The 26868-nt window shown below is 40.3% G+C and overlaps 1 protein-coding gene across 1 annotated transcript in view; it reads left to right on the top strand.

Moving 5' to 3' along the window:
* Positions 1 to 1230: 1230 nt before the first annotated feature.
* Positions 1231 to 26868, top strand: part of IPPK (inositol-pentakisphosphate 2-kinase) — a 31002-nt gene continuing 5364 nt past the window's right edge. The window contains exons 1-8 of the mRNA XM_082487984.1: positions 1231 to 1353; positions 15704 to 15751; positions 21141 to 21236; positions 22031 to 22097; positions 24785 to 24906; positions 25331 to 25420; positions 26060 to 26118; positions 26562 to 26634. Of these exons, the coding sequence (XP_082344110.1) occupies positions 1273 to 1353; positions 15704 to 15751; positions 21141 to 21236; positions 22031 to 22097; positions 24785 to 24906; positions 25331 to 25420; positions 26060 to 26118; positions 26562 to 26634 (636 nt within the window). The 5' untranslated portion in view covers positions 1231 to 1272. The remainder of the gene's footprint in view (positions 1354 to 15703; positions 15752 to 21140; positions 21237 to 22030; positions 22098 to 24784; positions 24907 to 25330; positions 25421 to 26059; positions 26119 to 26561; positions 26635 to 26868) is intronic.

The following is a 26868-nucleotide window of genomic DNA, read 5'->3' as shown; positions in this document are numbered from 1 at the left end:
CTTTTAAAGTTGAGACAGATTAGTTCTGCCATTGCAAGACCAATATGTTGATATGATTTGCTCTTGTATTTCTCAATGTAAGTGCCCACATACTATTTCTCCAAAGTACAGTTAATTTTTAAAGCAAATATCATAAATAGCACAATCTTATGCAGAGTCCTGCGTGTAACTTCTTTATAACCCTTTTGATAAGTCAGGATAGTATGGCAAGTTCTTGTGTTCTATATACCCATTTGTTGTTACACAACATAAAGAAACTTTGCAAACAAAGGAGGTGACAGAAGCATACTTTAAATGTCCCTCTGTCATTTTTTTTGTCTTTCTTAAATGGCCAAAGAAGCAGGGATTCACTTTTCCTTTTTCATGTAGAAGTGTATATTTGTTAAATCAAAAGAAAAGTGCTTATAAATCAGCATTTTTGGCAAAAAGAAACTATAAATTGTTTAACCCCCATTTTTCATGAAAAGTTCTAGTAAAATTAGATTATAAATTATTTAAGTTACAGCACCACACACATTTAAAAAATAGATCAATGACTCATTGCAGATTTACACAGGTTTTATTTCCAGCCTCCTAGGTGCATCCTCTCTCTCCTTACAAAATAAAAAGGCATAATTTTCTTTGCTTTGGCTTTTCTTTAAAAGGCTGGAAGAGTCAAATTTGGCTGTAGTCTAAATTACACAGAAGTTCATTATACAGAGGAAAACTTGTGTTGCTGTGGCTGCTGCCATGGGGTGCTGTGTGAGGGGGGGGGGAAAAGGGGGTTTTCGGGGAGCGCTTAATGACAATTTAAAAATGGTAATTCAAGGTTTTTTTTGTGTTTTTTTTTTTTTTTTCAATTTTATGCTTTAACATCTCTACTGGGTATTCTAAAGACCTAGGCTATTGAAGCACAAAGTTATTCAGAAACACGCTGACTACAGGGGCAAACACGAGAGCTGCAGCTCTCTTTTATTTATATTTTGTATATATATATATGTGTGTGTGTCTGTAATCTTAACCCCAGCCTCGGCAGGACACGGCGCTTCCCGCCCCCTCCTCTGCCTCCCTCACGTTCTGCCCCCCTCAATGATGGCGGCAGGCGGCGCTGCCAGTCTCTAAGATGGCGGCCGGGGGCGCGGGCGCGCGGCGAGCCTGCCTCTCCGGGCGGAGGGCGGGACTTCCTGCGGCGGGGCGGCGCGGCGCGCAGCCGCGATGGTGGAGGCGTGAGCACGGCGGGCCGGCGGCAGGCACCGTCCCCACGGGGCGCGGCGGCGGCGGGCCGGGCCGGGCATGGAAGTAGAGAAGATGGATGAGAATGAATGGAAGTACCACGGGGAAGGCAACCAGAGCCTCGTCGTCTCCCACTGCCAGGTGTGTCTGGGGCGGGCTGCGGCGGGCAACGGCCGGCGGCGCGCGGCCGCCCCTCCCCCGCCCCGATGGGCCCGCGTGAGGGGGGCGCCGCCCGCCCGCGCGCCGCCGCGTTCCCTCAAGGCTGGGGGCGGCGCCGGGGTCTCCACAGGCCGGACCGACGGGCCGGGGGGGGCGTCCTCGGCTACTCGGCCCAGTCCGGCGCGGTGCCCCCCCCCCCCCCCGGTGGGGCCTCCAGGTGGCGGGGCCTCGCCCGCCGCGGGAGCGGCCGCCCGGTCCCGCCGCTTGCTCTCCCAGAGCTGTGGAGCCGACGGCGGCGTGCGGGGAAACCGTGCCCGTCCCTGGGGAGGGATGAGCGGGCATTCTCCGTTCTCCCTCGCGGACTGGTGCGGGCTTGGCCGCAGGGGTGGTGGAAGCCGATAGGTAGACAGCTGTTGTCTGGAGACGGGAGTTGTGAGGAGGAGCACAGAAAATTTCCCTTTCCCATCATAACGCGTGTGTATCTGTGACAGAATAAGTATATCTAGCGAAGGAATATTTTTTCCTTTTGTCACTGACTGTCTCTCTATGGGAGAGTTTGAGCCCGTGCTGCAGTGCTGGACGGGGGCTCCAGGACAGCCCCGGTTCCTGTCCCGGCCGCAGGCTCTGCGCGAACCTCCCTGCCACGATTTACCCTCTGGGTATTTTTTGTTTGCTTGTTTTTGGTTTGTTTTAAAATAAAAAAAAAATAGATTCAGCATATTCTGTATTAGTTAAAAAGGCGTGTATTCATTTGACTGCTGTCACTGTATTCTTGCCCCGCTTGTATGTATATTTACTTAGTAGATTGGGATCTAGGTTTTAACTGTACGTGTCCCTTGAAGGAGATTATTCTTCTTCTAGAAAGTACTTGCTGCTATTGTCTTGTGAATTTATTTGTATTTTAGTTTAAAGTCTAGTATGGATTTGCCTCAGAACGTTCTTGATGCTTCATAGATCTAAAACCAGTAAAGCCAAAATGATAAACCATAGACTTTGTCTGCAGTAAGAGTTGAATCCTGAAAACCTAATTTTTCTTTTTTAATAATGTCTAAGTGACTGACTGAAAATACTGTATTCTTTTGATGTTAGTTTTCTGGATCATAAACGTAAACTAAATGCGCAAAATGTTAACGAATAGCAAGTCTGAGAAAATGCTGGAAATATCTAAACTTTAGGAGGGGCACATCTATGGCTCTCATTTCTTTGTTCTTTATATAAAATATTCTTAAAAGATATTTTTGCTACAAGAAGAAAGTGCATGATTTTGTTTCCTGTCTAAATTTTAGCTTTGAAAAAGACAGTTTAAAAAAAATTCAGTCACTGTTTGATAGGGATCAGAATACGTAATGGATTAATAACAATGTAATTGTGATATCTTTAAATACATGGAAAGTGAGGAAGTCTGCCAGTGATTCAGAATAGTTGCTGAGTGCGTCAGTTCTCTTTTTAACAAGATGCTAAAACTTCAAGATAGAGTGGAAGTGAAATAGATGTGAATTTTCCATTATGGACAGCTTTGAACCAGCAAAACTTACATCTTAGAGCTTTGTGTCTACTGGTGTTGAACTCTTGTAAAATTGGAGCATATAAACTACTGTTTAGATGCTAATTGTTTGTGCCTCTTACAAACAGGACATACTTGCATGATTAGTCATTGTTCTTGTGATCTCATGTCAGTCATTCTCAGGTTTGTTTGAACAGAACAGCAGTATAACTAAATGAATTTCATTTTAGTGTTCTTGCTTCTTTCTGTATCTCTTTAGTTTGTGTTTTTTGTGTATAAATGCTAGTGGGAGGGACAGTGATTTGGTTGTGTTGAGGAAGACCTGAATGGATGCTCAGACACAAGTGTCGGGGCTGTGAGAGGCCTGGGCGGAACTGTGTGTGTGCTCATTGTTTCTGTGTTCTCCCTTTTGATGGGTAGTGGTATTTTGGAATGTGGGGAGGATGCGGGTGCCTACGTCTGTAGGTGTGAATCTCTCTTCCTCGCTTCTTCTGGAAGATCTGAGAAGTTTTAAACAACAGAATGGCAACATAAAAAATTAATCTTTGTCCTTCTGGAGAAGAGGGCATGAGCTTCCTTGCCCTTTATGAAGTAAGATCCAGGGAGTTTTGTTTCAACTCCTGCCCTCTGGACTGTTTGCAAAGCACCGATAACATGTACTGTGCAAGTTCACATATCAAGCACAGGGTGTGTGGGCTGGGGTGAGCAGGCAGCCTGGGTGGACACTCTTGTTCGTGGTTGTGTGGAGTGTGGCTGGATTGGGGGTGAAGAGTCAGAGGAACAAAGTGGGCGTCATCAGTTTGTGGTGCTCTCCTGTGTTTAAGGCTATGCTTATTTCTTTGGTTTGCTTCATTCCCTGTATCTTTCCCTTTAAGACATGAATGTAATGCGCTGTTAATCCAGAGTTAGCGCAGCACCAAAATTAAAAACTTGGTCATAGAAAAGTCACATGCCCAATAAATAGCTCTGCTAGTGATGAGCTGATAAGCCCTAGACGCAGGCAACTTGCAAGCATTTTTTCCTATGCCTTTGAATGGTGGCATATAGACAAAGGTTTGTCTGACGGTCAGATGTTGGCATTCTGTGGAACATGCTCTGTTGTTTCAGTGAAAGTATTGTAAAGTACTGCTTGATGTGCTCTTTCTTCTTACCAGTTATTAATCCTGCAGAATGCAACAGTGATGAGTCTCCCAATGTGCCTGCACTCCTATAGCCTGTAGAACACTGCAATGAAATGAGTGGCTGAAATCACTGCAAGTGCATCTCTGTTCCTTATTCATGCAGTTAAGAAGAGAGGACTTAGGCAGGGCATGGTCTGCTCAGCTCAGCACATCTCTTCTTACAATGATAGTTTTACAGAGTTACTTTAATTAGTTCTCCAGCATTTAGAAAGTGAGCTGATGAATAAAGATGTCATGCCTGCTGAGCATTTCCAGTTACCATTGTTATCTCTGGAGCTGCCCGCTTGCTTGGTGCATAGTCAAACTTCTGCTTTCAAGGCTTTTTTTCTTTTTCTTTTTTTTTTTTTTTTTTTTGTCAGTTCTGGTGAATCTGGAAGACATACAATATTATGGTATGAATTTCACAGTTGATAAAACTTTCCCTGTTTTTTATTGTATTTGTGATTAAGTTAATCTGAATTGAAGCTGAATTATGGTTAAAAAGCAGTCTTGCAGCCTGCTGAAGTGCTTCTAGTGATAAGGAATGAAAACAGCTTTCCTACCTTGTTGATTTCAGTGAGAAATACAACTGGCAACTCAGTTCGGTTCCCGAAGACAGTGCTTGAGATGTTTGGAAAGATTACTCTGAAGCATACAAAAATTGGAAGTTCATTCAGGCAGTGTCTCTATGATCCTTGTCCATTGGCTGCAATTTTGAATGTTTGATTGAATCACAGCATCCTCTTCAAATAACTTACTTGCCACCCTTCACATCATACAGTGATTGTCTGGTTCCTTGTTCTAGTTGCCATCTCAGAGATGCATAAAGTGCTACGGTACAGGTACGGCTCTACAAAACCCGAACCAAGCCCTATCGCAGGCAGCCAGGCTGTTTGGAAAGGATGCTTCTTACTCCCTGATTTTTTTATTGGATTATTGCTCCTTCTGAATCAAATTTGGCTTCTGATTTAAAAAGAAGGCTAAACCACGCTTTCCCTCCTCTTCTCTATTCTTGAGCAGTAGAGCGGGTTCAGAGGACCTGCTGTAGAACTGCTGTTATCTTCCTGTGAGCTGATGATTCTTTTTATGGTGGAGATAACTAGTTTTTCAGAAGTGAGCTGGAAATCCTCATTTGTAGTTCAGCGTTTTAATCAGCTGTTTGGTCTTACAGAGACACTTAACACTTCATTTCAAAAGGCATCAGGAAATAGTTGTAGAAAGTAGTGTAAGCAACTCTAGAAATAATGACTTATATTTCCTTTTACTATTGAAACATATGCTTCCAATCTCTAGTTTTTGCTTTATGAGATGAAGTATGCCCATTCCTCCTGTGTGTCACTGCAGTTTATTTCTACTTTTTTTCATTTTTTTGCATGGGCTATTGTGATAACCAAATGCTTCATTTTAAAATGTTTGAACATTAAGCTTGCATTTTGGGGTGACTTCTGGGAGGTGGTACAAGAAAAGAGGAATTTTTTTTTTCCCAACTTGCTTTTTATTTGATTAGATGGTCTAGAGGAAACTTGGTTTGTGCTTGCAAAAGGTTGTGGTCTGTACCTTCAGGTGGCTTGATTGTTAGTAGTAATCTACTTCTTGTCTTGGACCGCTTGCAGCTCTAACAGATATCCTTGAGTTTTGGTATGGGACTTATTTAGTAAATGCATAAACCATCTCCAGACCATGTGTAAACTTATGAAATAGAAAAGGGGGAGGGAGGGTAGATGGAGAAGGTAAAGGAAGTAGAGCTAAGGAGTCTGGGTGAGGGACTCCAGTAAGATAATCAAACTCAGATTCCTGTAGGAAGTGAATAATAATCTGGCATTATCACAGTATCACAGTATGCTAGGGATTGGAAGGGACCTCAAAAGATCATCTAGTCCAATCCCCCTGTCGGAGCAGGAACACCTAGATGAGGTTGCACAGGAAGGCGTCCAGGCGAGTTTTGAATGTCTCCAGAGAAGGAGACTCCACAACCTCCCTGGGCAGCCTGTTCCAGTGCTCTGTCACCCTCACTGAGAAGAAGTTTCTTCTCAAATTTAAGTGGAACCTCTTGTGTTCCAGCTTGAATCCATTACCCCTTGTCCTATCATTGGTTGCAATGATGGCTGCAAAGCATGTGCAGAAACACACTTTCTGCATATGGGGCAGATGGATTTGGTTTTGGTTTTTGAAATAGTAATTCTACTTATGAGGGGCTGCTTTGTGTCAAATCATGTTAGATAATTATTCCTAATAATGCTTTTGCAATATGAAATAGTTTTTCTGTGGTTGGTTTGCTTTTAAGAATAATGACAAATTATTCTTACTCAAAATTTTATTGTAATAAGCTTACTTTGAGAGAGGACCATTAACAAGATTGTATGTTTAGATGCAGGGGTTTTTGAGTGAAAAGCTTATTGTCAAAATTACTAGCTAGCTGCAGCTTTCCTATTTGGTCTTATTTGGCAGAACAGGAGGGATGCTGATCATGAATTGCTGTCTTGTTGAGAGAATCTTCTTAAGGCACTTCTTCTGATGATGTTATTTTGTATAAGTTCAAAGACCTGCATGTTCTGTTTCTTCCATTGCTTTTCTATGTGGCGTTGGCTGAATCTGTCACCTATTGTAATTAGCGTTAAGAAAAGTATTGCCCCCAAAACTTATAAGTCTTTCCTGAAAAATTCCAGATCCCAGACTATACAGTGGATTTTCTTCAGCGGTGTTCTGTTCATTTTTTATCTTAACGTCTGTGGAATAGTGAATTAACATGTATGAATGTCTCAGTTTCCAGGAAATATAGAACAGATTGCTGATTCCTGTATTTAAGTCTTCAGGTAGGGGAGAAATTCTGTAAACCTAGCTGCTGCTCCTTGTGGGTATAAATACAACAGCTTATTATCGATGACCTTCTCTGAATATTGCTTTGCTTTAAAATATGGCTAAGTTATGGTGTCCTGATTCTTTCACAGTAAGAAATTATCAGAAAAGAGAAAATACAACTTATATTTATTGAATTTTATTTGACTAATGGGAAGGATGTCGTTTTGGTAAGGCTTAACGTTTTTGTGTCCTTGAGGAGATTATTCTATTTAAATTCCAAACCTATGCTAATTCTTATTTCTGATGCATTTCAGGCTCTGGATGTATCGGAAAGGTTCACCAAGGCTATGTGATGTAATGTGGGGAGGGGTTTTGCATCTGGTTCTGTAGCATTTTCTGGGGGAAGCAAAACTTGCATGTGAATGAGTTGGACCAAGATTCCAGCATGAACTTTAATGGGGATTAAAGGCCATTAAAACCTCTTCTGCTTTTTTTGCTAGTTTGTAGGGCATTTCTTTGACCTGTTTTCTCCAGCATTGTGTTCTTTTGGGGGGGTATGCATATCTAAACACTGTCTAGCAAAGAACCCACACCTGCACACCCTTTGCCTACTTAGAAAAAGGACAAGAAAACAGATTGATGACTGTAAACAACATACTGCTTTGTTCCTTCTTTCCTAGTTGTATTGCTTTTTATATTTTTTTTTAAATTTAATTATTTATTAATTGTAAGCAAGTAGAGGAGCTTCTGCCTAAATTTACTGAAGCAGGCAGTTGAAAAACCAGTTGAAAAGCCAAATATGCAATCAGGGGGGTGTCATCAGCAGAAAAGGAAAGAAAGAAAGGAAGGAAAGAAAGAAAGGAAGACACCTCTTCCTTTCTATAAACAACAATTAAATTTTTAGGAACAGGAGGCAGTCACAGTTTGAGTAGGAATTCGGGACCCTTTGTAGCACCTGTGTGAAACTGTGTTTCCTTGTGTTAACCCTGCTTAACTGATATTTAAATACACATCTATGGTCACTGGAGAAAAAGGAAAACTGTTTTGTATTTGTTTGTATTTGGTTCTTTGGCTAAAAGGTACAACTGCGATTGTAGATGTCATAACTGATTGGACTAACTCTACCTGAGTATAATCTACAAAGGTTTTACTATAAACGAAGAATTAAAAGTTGGAAGCACTTCCAGTTCTATGGATTAGCTGCAAAGCCTTTGTTGACCCAAAAAAAAGGTCAACAGCTTGAGTCAACATCTATATAGAATTTTAATTCTATATTGGGATTTCAATTGCATATTGCACTAAATTTACTTTTTCCTTGGCTTTGCCAGGTTTCTGCACTGAAAGGACGCTCTGAATGCAGTGCAGTGTAGTAATATCTTTCATAAAGTGAAGGGGAAGGTGGCACTGGGTAGCAGGGCTGAACATAGAGAGGAGAAAGAACAGAAAGGCAGCAATTAAAACTTTTCTTACCATGTTAGTGCCTTAGGTTCTGTAGATGCAGATGGAAAAACATAGCATATGTGTGGAAGGAGATGGGAAACAGAAACACTACGAATCTTTGGTCTAACACTCCAATGTAATGCAACAGCTCTACTTTCACTGTAGCAGCAGCACCACTCTTTTCCTCTTTTTTGCCCCAGAATACTTTTTTCAGAGGTGTCTTCTTATTTTGCTAATAATAGTGTTGGAGCAGATTTGTCTTCTGGTAACTTTCTTTGGAAAGTCAAACTCTGCTTCATGCTTGTGTTTTTTTTTTCTTTTTTTTTCTTTTCTTTTTGAGTGATTTTTGAGAATGCTGAAGGCTATATGCAGTGAAAATGTAAAACAAATCTCAGTTTTTCAGATGTTCATGAGGTAGCTAGCCTTGATTAAAAATGGTCTTGCTTTTTCTGTTTGGGTTCTGTGCTAACTCGGACTCGATTGACTTACTTTTTGCAGTTGATGACATCAAGTAGTTATCTAAAAAGCTTTTTTTGGGGTCTGTTATAAGTGTTTGGTAAATGCAGTGATGGTGGAGTTCATGAGTACTCTTTCCCTTTTCTATGCTGCACATGTATCATCCCTCAGTCAACAGTAGCAGTGGGTTGGTTGCTTTGGTGGAAGTAAGTTGACTGACCTGCAAGCTATATAGGAGCAGTCAGTCTAATAGGCTATTTCATTCACTCCTTTGCTTCTTTCCTCCCTTCCAGCCTTTCAGTGGCTCCTTTCTTTGCCTCAGTGCACTATTTCTAAGATACACAACAGCCACGTTCTGGTCTCCTGGTTTTGCTCGGGAAGGAACAGAGACACAGCATTCAATTGCACACAGTTGCCCAAGACTTGCTTAAGTTTCTTCTAGCTGAGGTGTTCAGGATGCTTGGAGTTATTAACTTGTTCTGGCTCTCCATTTTATTACTTAACTTCATTCTAATTCCTCTGATTTCCTCCCCTCCCTATTAATATTTTCCTGAAACGCCTTGTTTCCCCAACATATCAGAAGCTGACTGGGCAGCTTAATGCTGGGAAGTGTATGTTGCTGATAGGCGGAGGTTTAGAGCAGTTTAAAGGAAGGAAGCTTAGCGCAAGTTTTCATGTTCTTGTTGGTATAACTCACCTGTTTGACAGATGGATGAGGTATTTGATACACTCTTCAATGTTAAGGACATTTTTTTTTTCTTGCTTGTTTTTACCAGCTAGGATGTCAGGGACATCTACCGTGTTACTCAGACTATAGTAATGTATGCTGAGGGCCAGGCATCAATAGGTTTATTTATTCAGTTCTCTCTCTGGTATGTATTTCCACCTAGTACCCATGGGTGTATCCGTTGATATTGTTTCAGGTACTGTGAATAGGTGGCATAGCTGAAGGGCAAACATTTCCTTCTCACCCATGGCTAGTGCAAGCATAAAATTTTCTTGGAATTGGTACCATCTGCATATTGCAAGGGTTATACAAAGCTTTGCTATAAAGTGAAACTTGACTTAGTGCTTAACTGTCATGGGAATCTAGATCATAACCAAGCAGGAAAAAAAGTGGAATGAGTACCTGAAATCTGATGCAAGCTGTGAACTCTATGCTAAAGAAAATAAGTATCATGGTGGTGTTTGCTTCCAAATAATGGTTTAAGATATTGAATGGTGTCAAGCCAGGTGCTATGCCGGAAATTCTTTATTCATGTAAAGAAATAAAGATTGTTCTTAAGGGACTTCTGTGCTAAATAAGAGTATTGTTCCGATTTTTGAATGCTTCCTTGCACTTTGTGTGAGCAATTGCTAAACTTCCTCTGTGCTGGCAGGAAATGTAGCTTTCCTCACTTTGTTTTGTGTGATCTTATCCACCTTATATCGAACAAAACTGGGTTGGAAAACAACACTCATATACAATATTGCTATGTGTGCTTCATTCAAAAGCTGCAAAATTTTCCAGTGCTTAGCTTGTTTTCATCTCCCATATCCCTCCCTCCAGGAGACCTGTAAAAATGTTGAATATCACAAAGGTAAGCTTTGATTGAAGTGCCTGGACAGTGTGATGGGCATGTTTTTACTGAGTTTTATTAGTTCTCAGAAGGAGCTCTCCTCTGTGCAGCTGTCTTTTTTGAGATGTCCATTTGCTTCCTTCCCAGAAAATGCGTTTTCTGAATGGAAACCGTTGTTTTCTTTTAAAATCCCTCAAACTAGAGTGGGAATTGAAGGGGTTGTGGAGTGTAAATTTGGAATAAAAAATGACAAAGTATTTTTTTCGTTGGCATATACTGTGTTCGGCTCTGATGTGCTACTGCTGAAACAGCTTAATATCAGCAAAATAGTTCCATAGTTCATATTTAGTACCATTGAAACTATTGTTAATTAGTATTTGCAGGTCACTACATTCAAGTAGGGCTTGAATAGCAGTTTGGTGTAATTTAACCCCTTTCCCTCCCTTTAATTGAAGTGTAGATAGAATGTACTTTTTGTAGGTGTCATTGCTGTACATTGTCGTAAGTCTTCTATGATTAGGTTGCTTTGAGTAACTCCAATGGTGTGGTAGAAGGTTTGGCATACTTAGAGCTGTGTTTGGTAAGATCTTGATAGATCTTTAGCTTCAGCAAAAGACAGTGTATACTGTATACTGTATAAAGAAATTCAAGAGCCTTTTCAGGCACCATTCTGTCTAAAAGTAGTTGACTTCATATCTTCATCTCCAGTAGTTGTTGGTGGTGTGTGTAATTGGTTGCAAGAAATAGTAATAATTGTAGGGAAGGATTTATTACCAGTCTTTTAGAGCGTTTTCCCTCATGCTGTTTATGATTGGAAGCTTGTGACATTTATATGGACAACTTCAAAACAAAGGTGGGTTTTCCTGTTCTGTTCGTATATTGCATGCCTTTTCAAAATAAATATATTAAGCACAGAGTGTAGTAGACAGGTGGGTAGCTTTGTGATGTAAAATTGTGTATAGTGCTTACAAAAATACTGGTGAGTTTTCAGATACCACAATCTATGAGATGGTGTGGACTGAGGGAGATGGGAAGAGGGATGGATTTCCTTTTGGGGCTTAAAAAGTTGCCTCCCAAAGGACCTTGGTTTCTACCAGTAGATCTTTCATATGTGACCACAAGTTGGTAATCAACTAGATAAGGATCTTTTCTAGTTATACGGGGCAGTTGGAGAACTAGATATTAGAGTAATGCGTTGCCTCGAGACAAAAGCACATAACGCATGCTGTTTAGAATAATAATAGAGTAATAACAAAGGATGTGAACCTGCTTATTTGGAAAAGCAGAAGCTGAAGTGATGTTTCCCAGGCTTTGTGTTTGGACAGGCTAATTCTTCATATTTTCATACAGAAGCTTATTTTAAAACCATGTGAGCTGAGGTGGTAACAGCAGAAGGAAAATACACGTCTTTCTGTGCTTCTGAATAATTTTACCAGCGTTTGAGCTTGTTTTTATACAAATTTTCCTATTTCTTTCACTGGCACCAGCTCTTAAGCAGATTTTGTTAATAATGTAGCAAGAGACAGAAACCTGAAAAAACCCTCAGTGATGCAAATGAGGTTTTTCTCTGAAGGGTAATATCAAGATTATAGATTTGCCCCAAGCGTGTTTAACTTGTGAAGACCCTCAAGTTCAGGAGGCCCGCGTGGTAGATTTATCTTATGACAATGAAGTATAGAAGACATTTTGAAAAAATATAAGGCTAATATCAAACACCAAGCTGTAAAGAAATAAATGTAAGCATTTATCCTGGTTTCATAATGCTACTGCCTAATCCAAAGTACCTGGATTGATGCCAGTCATATTTTGGCCTAACTGCCAAGGATTACTTTGTTTTTGGATTTCACTGGGTAAGATTAAAATAATAGCTGTAGTAACTGCTTTGGAGAAGAAAAAATTCTTGCAGATAACCTTCTTGGGGACTAAGACCAGCAAGCTATTTTTTCCCAAGATACTATGTTAGGACAAGAGTTATGTGTAGGCATCCCGTGATGCCAGTAACTTCGAGTACATTTTCGCAGCGCCTCTCACAGCTTCTTGTCTCCTTATTGGCAACCATTAACTTTCAGCTATGATTTAATCCAAACAATTGTTGCATAATAGGGTGCTAAAAAAGTGTTTGTCTTTCCTGGTGGGACCTCAAGGCTGGAGCCTCAAAGCGTTGTGGCTCCAGATAGTGCTCCCCCGTAACACAGGCTCCCAATTACATCATCTCAGCAGCAGAGCGACTGTGAATGTGTTTTGAGAGAGACAAGTTTCGCTATCCTTGTTGCTAGAATTTGTTTTGAGTTTTCTGTAACAATTGGAAATTGTTGTAGCCCTAGTATGGTCCTGGATGGTAACAGGTAACAACGTTCTTACAGGCAAACTGCTGTGCTCTCATGTGAGAGTTGTTCTTTATTTGGAGAGTAAGAGCAGTTATGTTTGATATTCTGATGACTGGTTTTTGTCTTTTTTCATTAACTGGATACTGAACATACTTGCAGAGAAAGGGCTGCCGGATTTAAAAGTAAATGTAGACAGAATTCTTCCTTTGAATTCACTGTTCTTCTAGCTTGTTTTGCTGCTTCAAAAGAAGATGTGAAGCCTCTTAAGGTTTCACATGTTACATTTGCCTCTGTGCATAGGTGTTTTTTTTTTCTCTGCTTGATTTTGCAGCCCCTCTCTTTTTTTTTTTTTTTTTCCATCTTTTTGTTTGTATGGGACTATTGTCCAATTAACTAAACACTTTGGTAATAGTGCGTTGATGGAAGTGGTGTTAAGCAGTGGAAGGGCTTACAGAAGTGCATGTAGAGAATGGAATTTAGGGAGCATTAGGATCTAGTTGATCTGATTCTCAAAGTGCTAAGGAGCAGCAACTACCTCTTCAGAAATCTGTTCTGTTCTGGATTTGGTCCATTCATTTGCATGCAGATAAGCATGTTACAACTTTGATGTTCAATCTGTAAATATGAAAAAATCTAAGGCATTTAAGATAACTGACAAAAAACCTGATGGCAACAACCACCCACAATATTTGCAAGTAAAGAATCAGTCAGATGAATCTGTAATGCAATAGCATGAAAAATGTGAACTACTATTTTCAGTAGTAATAGGTCTGAAGCAGGTGGCATCTTTGACATCTGATGGGTTAACCTTTGTAATGTGGCAGTGTATTTCTGTAACCGTATGTTGAATTGCACAAACGAATAGATACAGATGAAACCTCTCCCTCCCCCCCCACCCCCCCCAAAAAAAAAAAGAAAAAGTAAAAGTAAAAAAGTGGGGTTGGTATGCTTTTGTTTTGAACTCTGATCATCCAATAGTGCGGGCTGACTGGTTGAAGTGCATCTGTGACTGAAAAGTTTTGTTTGAACTTTGCTCTGTTTCCTTTTGACATCTTTAGAGAGAAGCAGTGTGTTCTTCTTTTGCCATATATAGTTTTGGTCATTTTATCCTGGCATGCCTCTTCAGAAATGATTTGGTAATGAACAAATAGTGTAGTGAGTCCTGTGAGAGCAATTGGATTTTCCAGAGTGGTGGTTGTAAGTTTGTTGACTGGGAACTGATTAGCAGATAAACATCTACAACACCAGTGAAATAATACAGAATCAAGTTACTGAATTGATGAGAAGTGATGATCAGACCACTTAATCGCTGATCCACTTATTTATTAATATTTAAAGCGAGGGATCCAAACAGTTGAAACCCTGTAAAAATAACGTACTGAATACACAGAGTGTAGAGGCTCATCAGACCTGAGCTCTGTTAGGCGATACTGGGAGTCAAGCAGCAATTTTATCAAATCCAGGGGATTATAATTGGTGTTCAATTTATCTAGTTTGTTGTTGTTGTAACACTTGTGCTGTTTAGATCTTGCAGGATGAGTTGAATCAAAATTCAGCAAACTACCCTTTTCCCCAAGAGAGTTTTCCAGATGTAGGTGAACTATGAGATTTATGCTGGCTTGAGACTTTTCAGATACTGAAGTTTCTGGGTTTCACTAGCAACGTCTGAATCTGGATCTTGTTTTGTTAGTATTTTGGATTACACATTGTCATCTGTTTTGCTTTTCTCCTCCTGCTCTTTCTCTACATGTTAGTAATTAAAGATAACTGCAGCTCTCTCCCACTCAGCACTGTCCAGAGATAGCTTTCAGCCCTGAAATATGGAATATATCTGGTGCTGTCATGCTATGGGAGGTTTTTTAATGACAAGTCATTTGGTAGGGAAAAAGCTTTGATTGTGTAAACCTGAAGTGTAACTGTGACATTTTGTCTGCACCATCTTTGTCAGGGGGTGTTAATCCTTTTTTTGGTGGTGCTTTAAACAGAAAGCAGTCCTTTTTGGTGTGTCTAGGAAAGGTCCAAATGGACATGCTGAGTGACTAGGCGGTAACTCCAGAAAACAGCTGTTTGCCTTTACCTACTGTGGTGCCCAATTGTTTTTATCCACGTCTTACCTGGACAGGATGAAGTACATCAGTGGGAGTAAATATCTTGAGGATATTTAGTCTGACTAATCTGAGGCAGGGCTATGTGCTGCCTCGCCTAGTGAGGCTGCAGGTTCTTTAATATTATGTCAAAGTCTGTTTACCAAGTGTAATGGTTAATTTCAGCAAGAATTTATTGAGAGAAAGATACTTCAGGTGACTTCTGTGATGGAAGACACTCTTAATAGGCTTAAGGAGAAAGGCCTAATTTACTTAGGACATCTACAAAATATTTTTATCTGAACTCTTAAAAATAAAGGCTGAGGATGTTTGCAGAGTTTGTGTAATTTGAAAATATGAAGGTTTTTGAATTATACAAAATTTGATGGAAATTGTAAAAATGACAAAAACTAGTGATTTTTTTGTTGTTGTTTGGTCGTTTTAAGGTGAAATATTTGGAGACCTGCTGCATTGTCCCTGAGTTATATGTTTACTGTTTGGAAGTTTAGAAGTAGCAGGTTTTAGTGTTTATAAGTAGAGCTGTGTAGCTACTGCTGGTAACTGGTAAGTGTCTCCTTAATACTTTGTAATGCTGTGCTGATATTGTAAGCAGATGATATCTAAGTGGGTCTTGCTCCCCCCCCCCCCCCCCCCCCCAAAGATCTTTGGCGCAAAAATGATAGGGTGTTTTTCTGTTTGGTACTGTGTTTTACCAGAGTTTCAGAGCAGTACTATAAGCTAAGGGAGTATTTCCTGTTATGCTTGGGGACTGGAAGCACAGAGCAGCTGCCTTGTTAAAGTGAGGGCAAATCTGGGAACCGACACTGATGTATTTGACTTCAGTTGAGTGAAATAACCATCTAAAATGGCTATTCCCCCTCCCCCCCCCCCCCCCCCCTTATTTCTCAGATGAGGTAGATCGGGGATCAGACAATTGTGCTGTTCAGAAATGATGGTATACTTAAATGCTAATGAAACCATATTCTTTCCTATCTTTCTTCAGCGCTGCGTGGTGCTGCGGTTCTTGAAGTCCCCCCCAAACCAGAATAAGGTAAGATTCAACGTGTACTGTTGATAAAAGCCCCCAGGTAAGCTAATAAAAAACAGTCTGAGGAGAAACAGGAAACCTGTGAAAGAGCTGTGACTGATAGGAGTAAGAATAAGGGGTTTCTTTGAAATGTGCCTTTATTTCGTGAGTTTTGGCAACAGGAGGAAATTCGAGGTCTTCTTACGTAACGTAAGATTATGTGGCTGCTGATATCAAGGCCTTTGTGTGGGACAGATTGTAAGGCTGCAGTGTGTAGAAGGTTCGGCTTTGTGTAAGGATAGCTGCAGCAACGGAGAAAGCATTAATGTCGCATATCAAAGTAGGAGAGTGAGGTGATGCTGAGGAAGAAATGACAGTTTTACTGACTGTTGCTAGGTGGGACAGAAGAGAAACAGCACAGCACTGGCGTCATGATAAAGGTCTGCTGTTGACTACCCATTCAGCAGCTAAAAAGCCATGGAATTTGGACAGATATGAAATATTCACAGAATAGTCTTTGGCAGTGAGTGATTTTAGTGTCCTGTCTGTTGCCAAAAGAACACAGTGGGATACAGTCTACCAGTTTCTTGGACTCTATGTCGGAAGGTTTTTCTGTTCGAGAAGGAACTGAAGCGAGTTACCTTAGATTTGTTTTGACATGGATAAAAAATGATGAAGAATCAAAGGTGGAAGGGTAAAAGTAGAGTGTCAACACAGTGCTCCAAGGGGGGGGGGGGGAAGAGCACAAGAGGCAGCAGGTTCAAATCCTGCCGTTTCCTCACCCTCGTGAGTAGTCTTTAGGGTGTGTTATCTGAGAGAGGGGATGGCTGAGTTATGGCAGCTTCTGAGCCACGGGTTTGTATGGTTCAGTGGCAGACTGTTCTGATGAAAAAGAAATATAAAAAGCATTACGGCTATACTGAGAACTGGGGGCAAGTGCTTAATTTTAGGAAAAAAGAAACAAGGATGAATGTAAAGTAAGTGTATAGGAAGGGCATTCTGCTTTAAACTGGGAAGATGAATGCGAAAAGCATCCAGTTTACAAGGGATAAAAGAGAAATATCTCAAGTAGATCAGAGGAAAGCAGAGGAAGGTAAAACCCATGAACACAGTGTGCATACGAGTCATTGGATGGCCTTTCAGCTACTATTTTACTTTAAAAAAAAAAAAAAGTCTGGTAAAACTAAAGTGTGATTAAAGTAAGTTTTTGATCTGCTTACAGTGGCAGAATTTCAAAAATGTATCCTGTGCTTCTGTAGTAGTCCAAGATAATGATGTTTAGAGTTCTTATGAGAAGAGGGAAGAACCCAGTGGATTGGAAGAAGGGAAAACAGTGCCTATCTCCATTTTTAATATAGCAGGGGAGAATTAGACCACAAGTTTAAGTAAAAAGGCAGTCTATTGCCATTCATTTAAGAAAACAAAACACTGAATACCAGCTTTCTTTTTTTTCTTTAAAGTCCAAAAAGATTCTTGCACAGTAATTGTTTTTAAAAATTTGGCAAAGTATGACAAAGTCGCAAAGGAAGTCAGGAAGTGACTTTTCATAGTTACCCACCACAGCATTGAAGCTGATAATACCTCTCTGGACTGCTTTGGCATGCATATAGTTTTTTAGATTAGGATAGTGAAACACAAGAAAAAAAATCTCCTGGGCATGTTGTTCTGTTACTATTTGAACGCTGGTTGGGTTCTTCGATGTTTTTTTCCCCTGTGTAATCAGATTAGTAAAATTGCTGAGAATCTTACCGAGCATAGTGCTAGATCGCAGTAGGTATTCCCGTGGGCTGTAGCTGATCAAGCACCCAAGAGTTTGCTTTTCAGAAACTGTTAGCAAAACTTCCATTTGGAGTTGACCCAGACAGACACGCTTCTCTTTTTAATGTTGTAACAGCAAAAAAGCTATTTGTGGATGCACGTGGTGGTGCAGCGTACCTCTGAAAGCGTTTTAAACGCAGTCTCTCTAAGTTCACACTCTGGATTGATAAATGCACACTATGAGAGCAAACTCCCCTGTTAAGTGTAGAAGTTTTGAGGAGAGCTGGCTTGTGGTCACCTGTAACATTATGCGTTTGCCTTGTATTGTGATTGTGTGGACTTTGTGATATACAATTCCTTTTGGTGTTGCTCTCTAAATAGAAGATTATGTAATTTGAATATATTTAATTATTCTGGTGATTGATTTTATTATTTTTTTTAAAGGATGAGGTTTTTCTTAGAGCACAATGGAAGACTAAATATTTTATCTTCAGATCTGTAAATAACTCCTGCAGAATCAGAGTGTTGGGACAAGCTTGGATGTAGCAACATGACAGCTGCAGAGGAGAAAATGTTTATTAGGTGTAATCTGTAGTTCTGACTAGTGCAAGACGAGTTAGGATATAAAGTGTTATATGTCTGTGCATGACAGTGTAGTTCATCCAATGTAAACAACTCAGAAAGAAGCAGTTGAAGCAAAATATTTTCTAGTAAGATGCATACAGTAATTCAGATGTGGACAAGTGTGTCTTTGTCTCTTCTGCTTAACTTATTTGGAAAAGGCAAAGAAGTCCGAGCGCTGCTTTCTATTTATAGTGTGTGGTTATGAATTTGGGACTAGATAATCTAGTAGTTAAACAAGGTGGTGTTATTGCAAATTGTCATGTTATCATTACAATTAAGGGTTTTAATGAAGAATAGTCACTATCAATAGCGTAATTCTGGGGCTTGCATTTCTTGAGTAGTAAGTCAAGTGTCAGGACTCGTGGAATGACTTTAATTGCATATTGCTGATTTTAGTATGTGAGTCTTCTGCGTGAATGAAATTTTTGCCTTTTTATTGTATTGAACTGATTTGATGAGTGTTAGTGTTTCGCTAAATGAGCTGCCAGTTATGATGGGTCCTTCAAAAGCTTTTCATCTTAGTGGTTTTTAGTGTTGAAAAGTGATGCTCTAGTACCCTGTTAGTTGCTTTTTGTTTCTGTTTGGAGTATATATCAAATATTCTTGCTCTTAAAAGGAGGTGAGTACGTCATAAGCTTGATTTGTAATTTTAAAGTATTGATCTCTTTCACTAGTGAGTCTTTCCTTGTAGTAGCTCAAGTACTCTGTACATCAGCAAATCTGGACAGAATAAACTATAAGTGGGAATTAGTTGAGATTTCTGTTACCGTATGAGATGATTCAACAGTTGTTCTCACCATTCAGAATTTGTGTAGGTTAAAGTAAAGGTTATGTTGTCATTAAAAGGACAGAAATCTGTATATAAATTGAAGGTTTTGCTATAGTATGTGCTCAGAATTGCTGTTGCCCACTTCAGGTGACGAAGATACTATAACTGTTTTAAATTGCTGTGGGGATTTCCCCTCTGCAAAGAAACTTCTTCGCCAGCCGGGAACAAACGAAACGTAAGGGAGGATGGAGTCAGTGTGTTTGCAGTCTGCTCAGGGTGAGAGTAAGGGGGGCGCGAGGGTTTCCCCAGCGGTGCTCTCCCCTGCCCTCTGCTCATGGGGTGAAGGAGCCCAGGCTGCCAGCAGTGCTCTTCCAGGGACCTTGGTGTGTTCAGCACTGGTGATGGGGGCACCGGCCTTCCTTGGAAGCAGAGACTGAGCAACGCAGCTGCAAAGTATCCTTTTGCATACCCATGCGGATGGCCTGCTCGCACATCTTGTTGCCTATTAATTATTTTTTCTTAAATACACTTGTTTAGACCAAATGACTGCAATTGAGAAAGTTATTCAGGCATCATAGTGTTTGTTTTGTTCTAAGACTCAAGCAGTGGAAGATTGCCTGTTGTGAAGAGACTCCAAGCTTATTTTGGCTCTCTTGAAAGGATACAGAGGAACAACTCCATACAATATGCCAAGCATTTTAAAGAATAAGTGCTGTCCTGGCCTTTATAGAGTGGTGGAAATGCTGTGTAAGTGCTTCAGAAAAACTGTACTTCTCCTACTTGCTCCAAAGGATTGGGTTTTTTGGTTAGAGCTTTGCATACTGAAGTAACAGTATGTCGTACTATATGTTACTGAAATAAGTGTGTAGTAATGTATGTTCACTGTAGTAACTTTTCTTTCTGTAAAGCATTATTGAATATTGCAGTATTGTGTATTGCCACTTCAGTCTGGAAAATGAATCCTGCTAGAGGAAGAATATTAGACTTGGTATGTACTCTTAGCAGACCTGCGTTACAGTAATAAACTGATCTTTCTTAGTCCGACACAACTTGTATAAGTTTGTTAGGTAACAAACCCTTCTGGTGGGGGAAAAAAAATTACCTACTATGTAGCTATTCTAAAACAAAGTTAGTAAGATTGCTTGGTTGGTGACAATCTGTTTTTACCTATAAACATTTTCAATTTGTGTTGGGTGTGGTCTTTCCTTTTTTCTCTACACTTTTCCAGTGTGTGAGTGGGGTCCTCCTAGCATGTTATTTTCTCTTGCTCTACTCTGTTTGTTTATTTTTTTTCCCCGCTCTGATTTTCTAGCTTGGACATGAGTGTTGCACTTTCTCTTCCTCCACTGTTACTCAGTCCCAAGAATAAATCTGTATGGTTCAGTGCTTTATAGTGTACAGTGGTAGGCAAAGTAGTGTTTTTCCAGAAAAGCGTTGTGTTGCAAAAGGACACAGGACTTTGGAGATTGTCTAGTGTAATTATACAATACCATGCAGAGAACCAGAGTGTGCTGGAGTGGGAACTGGATGATGATGTTGTCAAGCTGCTCTGCTACCTCTTTAATGAGCAGAAGTCTGTCAAAGTCAGGCTGTGCTAATGTTGCTGTCCTGCTTCCAGTACTTGTTCAACTTGGCTTCTATCTAGCTTGGCACTTTTGTCTTGTAGAAGAACTTTCGTGTTTCTTTATAGAGGCATCACGTAAAATTAATGGAAAATGACATCGTAGTCAGATTTCTCATTTTCTGGGGCAGGAACAAGTAAATTCTGTACCTGTTCATGCAGAGATTTGTCATGTGGCTCAGTCTTTGCGGCCATTCCCTTCCGTATCTCCAGGTGAAGTATTTTACAGCACTGAAAGCCTCTCCTGCGCTTCACCTGTTGGTAAGGAGGCATGCTGTGCATTTCTTTTGGCTATTACAGTTCTTTGAGCTGTTTTAAGAATAATGGCCAAGGACAGAGTAGATCTTGAGTAGTCTCCCCCTCTTCCACCTTTTTCATTTTCTCTGTCGTTTTTCCCCTGAAACTTAAGAAGAATCATCTCTTCTGACTGTTTTCCTGGTTATCCCAGCCCCTTGGACAGCATTAGGGAAACAAATATAGCACAAGTTTTGTATGTCTGTTTAATTTCAATGGGCACTGACCTACCAAACTCAGTAGAGCAATTAAGCTACTTTGCTAAGTTATTGACTAGTATGTGTATGTACTCTTGAGTGTTGTTTATCATTATTTCCTAGTTAAATTACGGTGTTTCTGTCTTCCAGACTTCAGAGGAAATACTACACCATCTGCAAAACATCGTAGACTTTGGAAAACATGTCATGAAGCAGTTCTTTGGAGAGAACTATGTTCACCATGGGGTAAATGTTTTATTCTTAAAATAAATGGCTTATGCACTGTAAACACTGAAGTCTTTTGGGGAGCACTGAATGCCAGTAAAAGGAATTAATAGGGTTTGCAGATATTCTCGAGCAAGATACACACACAAGAAGCATTTGGATCAGAAGAAAGATCCTGCTCTGTGCTGATGAGGTGATTGGATTGTACTCTGCGGTTTGAGCTATTTCAAGCTACTCATGAGATTTCTTTGCCCTGCATAAGGCAAGGGGTGTGTGAGAGAGATTTTTAGACTACCTGCAAAACAAGGGGAGAAATCTGGTTCATGTGAATTGTCTTGGTTTCTGTGCAGTCAGAGGCAACATTTTTTCTTGCCACTCTGTTCTTCAAGGTGGCCGGATCCAGTTAATGGAACATCAGATACCTGAGCGGAAAAGTCACACCTTCTCCTGGAACTTGAGTTATGCAATTCTGCCTTGGAAGGGTGGGATGTGAGATGTGGGGTGGGATGAAATGGGACTTTTTAATTTGTGAAAAAGACAGAATGATGCAGGTTTCTTCGTGCACATCAATCTTTCACTGAAAATGCTCGTTCTCATGCATTTATTTACATTAGTTTTTGGTTTTCATAGTGGAGCAAGTGTTGCATGTGATTGCAGGTACAGGTCTCCATATAGATGGTTAATCAGAGGGAGAAGCTGTTGACTGTATCGTTTAGTATACTGCTGTTAACATCCACTGAACGTTGGTATTCCATTTTAAGACTCCCAAACTGGATATTAATTTTTGTGTTGAAATATTTATTTTTTTTTAATAGGAAATTATTCAACTGCCTTTGGACTTCGTAAGACAGCTCTGTTTAAAAATTCAGCCAGAAAGGCCAGGTAAGTGCTAGGGATAGCATTAAAAAGGGGGTCTTCCTGAAGCTGTAAAGCATTTTGCTTTATTATAAAGTCAAAAAACATCATACCTCAGAACATGAGGAGACTTTTTTTCGCTATTTAGACAATGACAAGTTGAAAATTCGTTGTGAAAAAATGGGTGTGTTCTAGAATTAAAAGTTGCATCTGATACTAGTTTGATCAAACTGGGGAAAGCCCGTCTTAGTTCTTGAGCGAGCTTTTACCTTGCTGTGAAGACCTTTACAACAGTCAGGGAGGGAGGTGGAAGATGCGTCCTGAAAGAATTCTTTTGATTCCATCAAGTTTCTTCTCCAGGACTATGCAGCAGAGCATTGGAAGGGAGATAGTTTCAGTAACTCCCCACTAAACTGTCTTGTTTCCTGTGTTAGTATTTCACTTGGGCTAAGTATCTCGCGGCCTCTGAGTCATCGCACTCAAGCTGTGTGCAACTTCACGTTCCAGTCTCTCTTCCTGATAGCTGGCGTGTCTCATGGCAAGTGCCACAGGCTGTGCTGCCTTTAGAGTTCAGTGAGCATCTCTGGGATGTGGGGCTGTGCGTGGTTCCTCCCGACTCTGCCGTGGTGCTCTGGGGTCCCTATCCGGCGGGGAAGTGCAAGTACACTTTTCTAGCCCCCTGGACAGGGGGGAGCAGAGGGGACAAGTGTGCGTGATAAGGGCGCTGACCTTGTGAAACCTTCAGGAGCATGCTGCAAGACTCAAAGTTTGGCAATCTCTGATGCATTCAGTGTGAAGTGCTACAGAATTTGGTGTCATCATTCTTTGTCAGCAACACTTGGATGCATTGTTCTTCCTGTATGGCTGAAGAGTACAGTAAGGTGCCAGCTCTAAAATGGATAAAGAGATGTCCCTCATGGTGTGTTCATCTTATGTTCTCAAATGTTCTTGAGAGTGGCCAGAAACTCCTGCTTTAGCAGAATTCCTTGAAGAAAAACGTCGTATTAGATTATTTGGTAACTGTAGCCAGTACTTTGATGCCTTTGATCCAGGAAAAAAATAAATTAATTTAAGTATAGTGAGCACAGGACACTTGCTATTGCTGACTTGTCCTCACCTTTTTGAGAAACGGCTTCTAGCGCTTTGGAACTAGCAAGGAAAGTAAATAGTGTCTAATAAAAGCCACAACGTCAATGATACTCTGGTAGAAGTGAATGATAGAATTGAATTGTATTTCTTAAAGTTAAATTTTGTATGTCTGCTGCTCGTGGGGATTTCTTTAAAGAAGAAATGCGGTTGTCTTGCTTTACAACAGCAAATCTCATTGCTCATTTTTAACAGGATTTTTTTTAAACCTAGAGGAAAGAATTTTCTTTAATACTGCCTTTCACAATAAGCCTGTCTACATTAAGATGCAGCTTCTCTAATACTTCAGGTTTCTGGGTGTGGCTTTCAGCTGAGCATGGATGTTCTTTTGCTTAAGTTTAGAAAAAGAAAACACACCCCAGAATTTTGTTGGAGAAAGAAGGTTTCTACTTGCTCATCCTAGTGAAGTACAGCCTGTAATTGTAGGCTGATGCCTAATAAGGCCTCTGTTGCTGAGATGATTTTTGTTTTCCTATTGCAATATATTTTTCAGAATGGACATTTTTCTTAGCAGTGGAAGCTGTAACTGCACACACGTATTCTGTATGTCTCTTTAGTAACACAGATACCTGAAAATCCAGGAGTGTATGTTTTTATTAAATTAAAATCTTGCAGACCGTTCTCTGTCCTGTTACCTTTCCCCAAAGGATGCGTGTGGGTGGGAGGTTATTTAAAGGCATTTATCTATGTAATGCCTCTTAATCTTAGTCTGAGACCATTTTGCTACTTTGTTTCTGCTCAGGACTGTTTATCTGGACTATATTAAAATATGCCCTTTTTAAAAGGGTGGTCAAAGCAGAGAAGATTCTTGTTCTAAGTTGCGACCTTGTGAGGAGGGGGAAGCTAACTTTTGTTCCTTCAGTGTTCCTTTTCACCTATTTATTATTTTGATGTAAACACTGGAATGGCTGGGAAGAGACTAGTTCTCATTGAGAAGTGGTTCTTCAGCTGATTGCTTCTGACCTGTCTTGTTTTTTAATACCGAGCATCTTGATTGCAAATCTTGGGCAAATGATTTAAACCTTGAAAAAGCACTACGTACAGATAAGGAGTTCATCAAAGCCACTTGCAGGTTCTGTTTAGATTTATACTTTTTTCTGAGCAGTTCATTATATTCCTGCCAGTTTTCACAGATTCCTTGTGACTAGACTGAGGGATGGCAGTTCATGCAGTTTTAGTAAGTAAATGTGAGCGTGAGATCACCTCTTTGAATACAGTAGTCTCTTACCTGTTGTCAGCCAATTGAACGCACCCCTTTGCTGTTTTAGGCCTCTCACTGACATCTTTCTTGGGATGAGCTGGAAAGCAGCCGTTAAAGCAGCTCTTAAAGCACTCTATGTGCCTATGACAGTTTTGAGGAAACTGAAAATAGGCGTTGATGGGGAGGGGGGGGCAGGCAAATTTATGCAGGTGCATAATTGGCTAAAGCCTTCTAATCTGCGTCCTGTCCAAGTCTGTTCCCGCTCCCCCACCTGGTGAACAAGGTAACTACAGAGTAAACACCCCCACACCTAACTTTCTTGTTTGTGTGTTCGTTTTTTTTTTTTTTTTTTTCTTTTCCCCCCCAGAGTCTCGCTGTGATAAAGATATGGACACTCTGAGTGGTTACGCAATGTGCCTTCCTAATCTTACCAGGCTGCAGACCTATCGTTTTGTGGAACACCGGCCAATCCTCTGCATAGAGATTAAGGTATCGAATAGGAGGAGGTCCTGCTTGGGGGTTTTGTTTGCATTTTTTAAGCACATACTGACCAGAACAGTTTCAAGGGAGTGCAGCAGTGGGATAAGGCAGAGCTCACTGCTTTCACTGTAACCCGTAGGATGAAATAGCCCCCTCCCTCTTCCAATTCCTGATCTTTCGAAACTTGGGAAATTCCCAGGTATTACTAGGCCTTTTGTAGGCTACAGCAGTTTTGTGTGTCCTTATTTCTTAAGTGAGGACTCTAAAATAATTGGGAATAATATATAGTGACACATATTAAGCTTAAGTGTTGGATGTTGACTTTTATTTAAATTTATTTTTTATTTTCCTTTATCTGGAAAGATTTGCATGTTGTGTGCTCTTATGTTTCTATAAAGAAATACATTTATAGTCTTTTGTTTGTTTGTTTTAGCCGAAGTGTGGCTTCATTCCTTTTTCCAGCCATGTTTCACAGGAGATAAAGCACAAGGTGTGTCGTTACTGTATGCATCAGCATCTAAAGGTAATTTTATTTTTTTTTTTTTTTAGTAGTCATCCTGCTTTCCTTTGACTGCACTGGGCTTTATTTGCTATTCCGGTCTTGCTTTCCCATTGAAACTCGCATATTGTTGCTTAAATCTCTGATAAGACTAAAGATAGTAGGGGGATACACATCTGAGTTGCTGGGTGTGGATCTGTTTAGTGAGAGATGGAACAAGCTCTGTGGGAAGCTGGAAGCAAAGAAATACAAGATTAGTCTCAGGACGATTAACACTGATGACTGGGTAAATTCCAGCATCAGGTTTCCTTTCACGTACAGCTCACCAAATGCACAGTGGCATTCTGTAACCTATAACAGCACGTAACATGCACGGAATTCATTTGACTAATGTCTGTTATGTGTCTGAAATCATATCAACTTGCCTTACTGTAATTTAATGTTACCTTTCTTGATGCTTTCCATTTGTGAGTGCAATTTGAGTGACTTGAGCTAAACACGAGGAGGAAGACCCTAGTAGTCATGAATTGTACGTTCAAAGGGTCTTCAGAAGTCCCATAACATTTAAAACAGGCTGTCAGTGCCACACACCAGACTGTTAAAATAACTGAGAGTAGTTATTCCAGAAAGTGATTAACGGCAGTGGTGTTGGGTTTTCAACAGGTAGCGAACGGAAAATGGAAGCGACCAAGTAAATATTGCCCATTGGATCTCTTCTCAGGGTAAGGAAGTATGTGACTTGATTCTGTGTCCGTGTCCCGTCCCCCCCCCCCAAATCTGCATTACAGATTTCTTTCTCAGATTTCTTTGACTTTCACTGTAGTATTAAGGCTAATCAATGCCTGCTTGTCTGACGTTTTACAGGGAATGTTTTTGGTGCTGTATACCTCTTTACAACTATTTCAGGAATCAGAGTTGCTTAATAATGTACCAGTGTCTTTTGCTACGTAACATTAAACCTTAAGAGCTGCTTAGTTTACTCAGATTTGAAGTTCTAATTGCAAATAGTCACTTTATCTTTGCAGTGACTTCAGCATGAGTACTGTGCTTTTAACAGGTGTGTTCACTTCAGGTGCCCAATTCTGATTCCGTAGAACTCTCCAGGCATGTCTGTAAACATCTTAAGGCTGTGATAAAACATTCTTGGACTTTTTTTTTTCACTAGAAATAAACAGAGAATGCACTTTGCTTTGAAGAGCTTATTACAGGAGGCACAGAACAACTTGAAAATATTTAAGGTAAGCAATCAAATCTCTCTGCTTGCTTTTTTTGCCTTGGCTTTTAAACAATTTGACTTCAGCATCTGAACAGTCAAGACCCTACTTCAAACCTACTTAATCAGCACCATCACTATTGGACCCCACCAAAAGAAGAAAATGGGAAAATTCTTAGTTAGATTTCAGGTTAGGACAGGTAAGTCATAGTTTCCCACACCTACGCAGGCAGAAAGAATTGCCAAAAACAACTAATAG

Source organism: Vanellus vanellus, assembly GCF_965231255.1.
Source record: "Vanellus vanellus genome assembly, chromosome: 9".
In the NCBI taxonomy this organism is placed as follows: domain Eukaryota; kingdom Metazoa; phylum Chordata; class Aves; order Charadriiformes; family Charadriidae; genus Vanellus; species Vanellus vanellus.
This window is presented reverse-complemented; position numbering and strand designations above follow the sequence as displayed.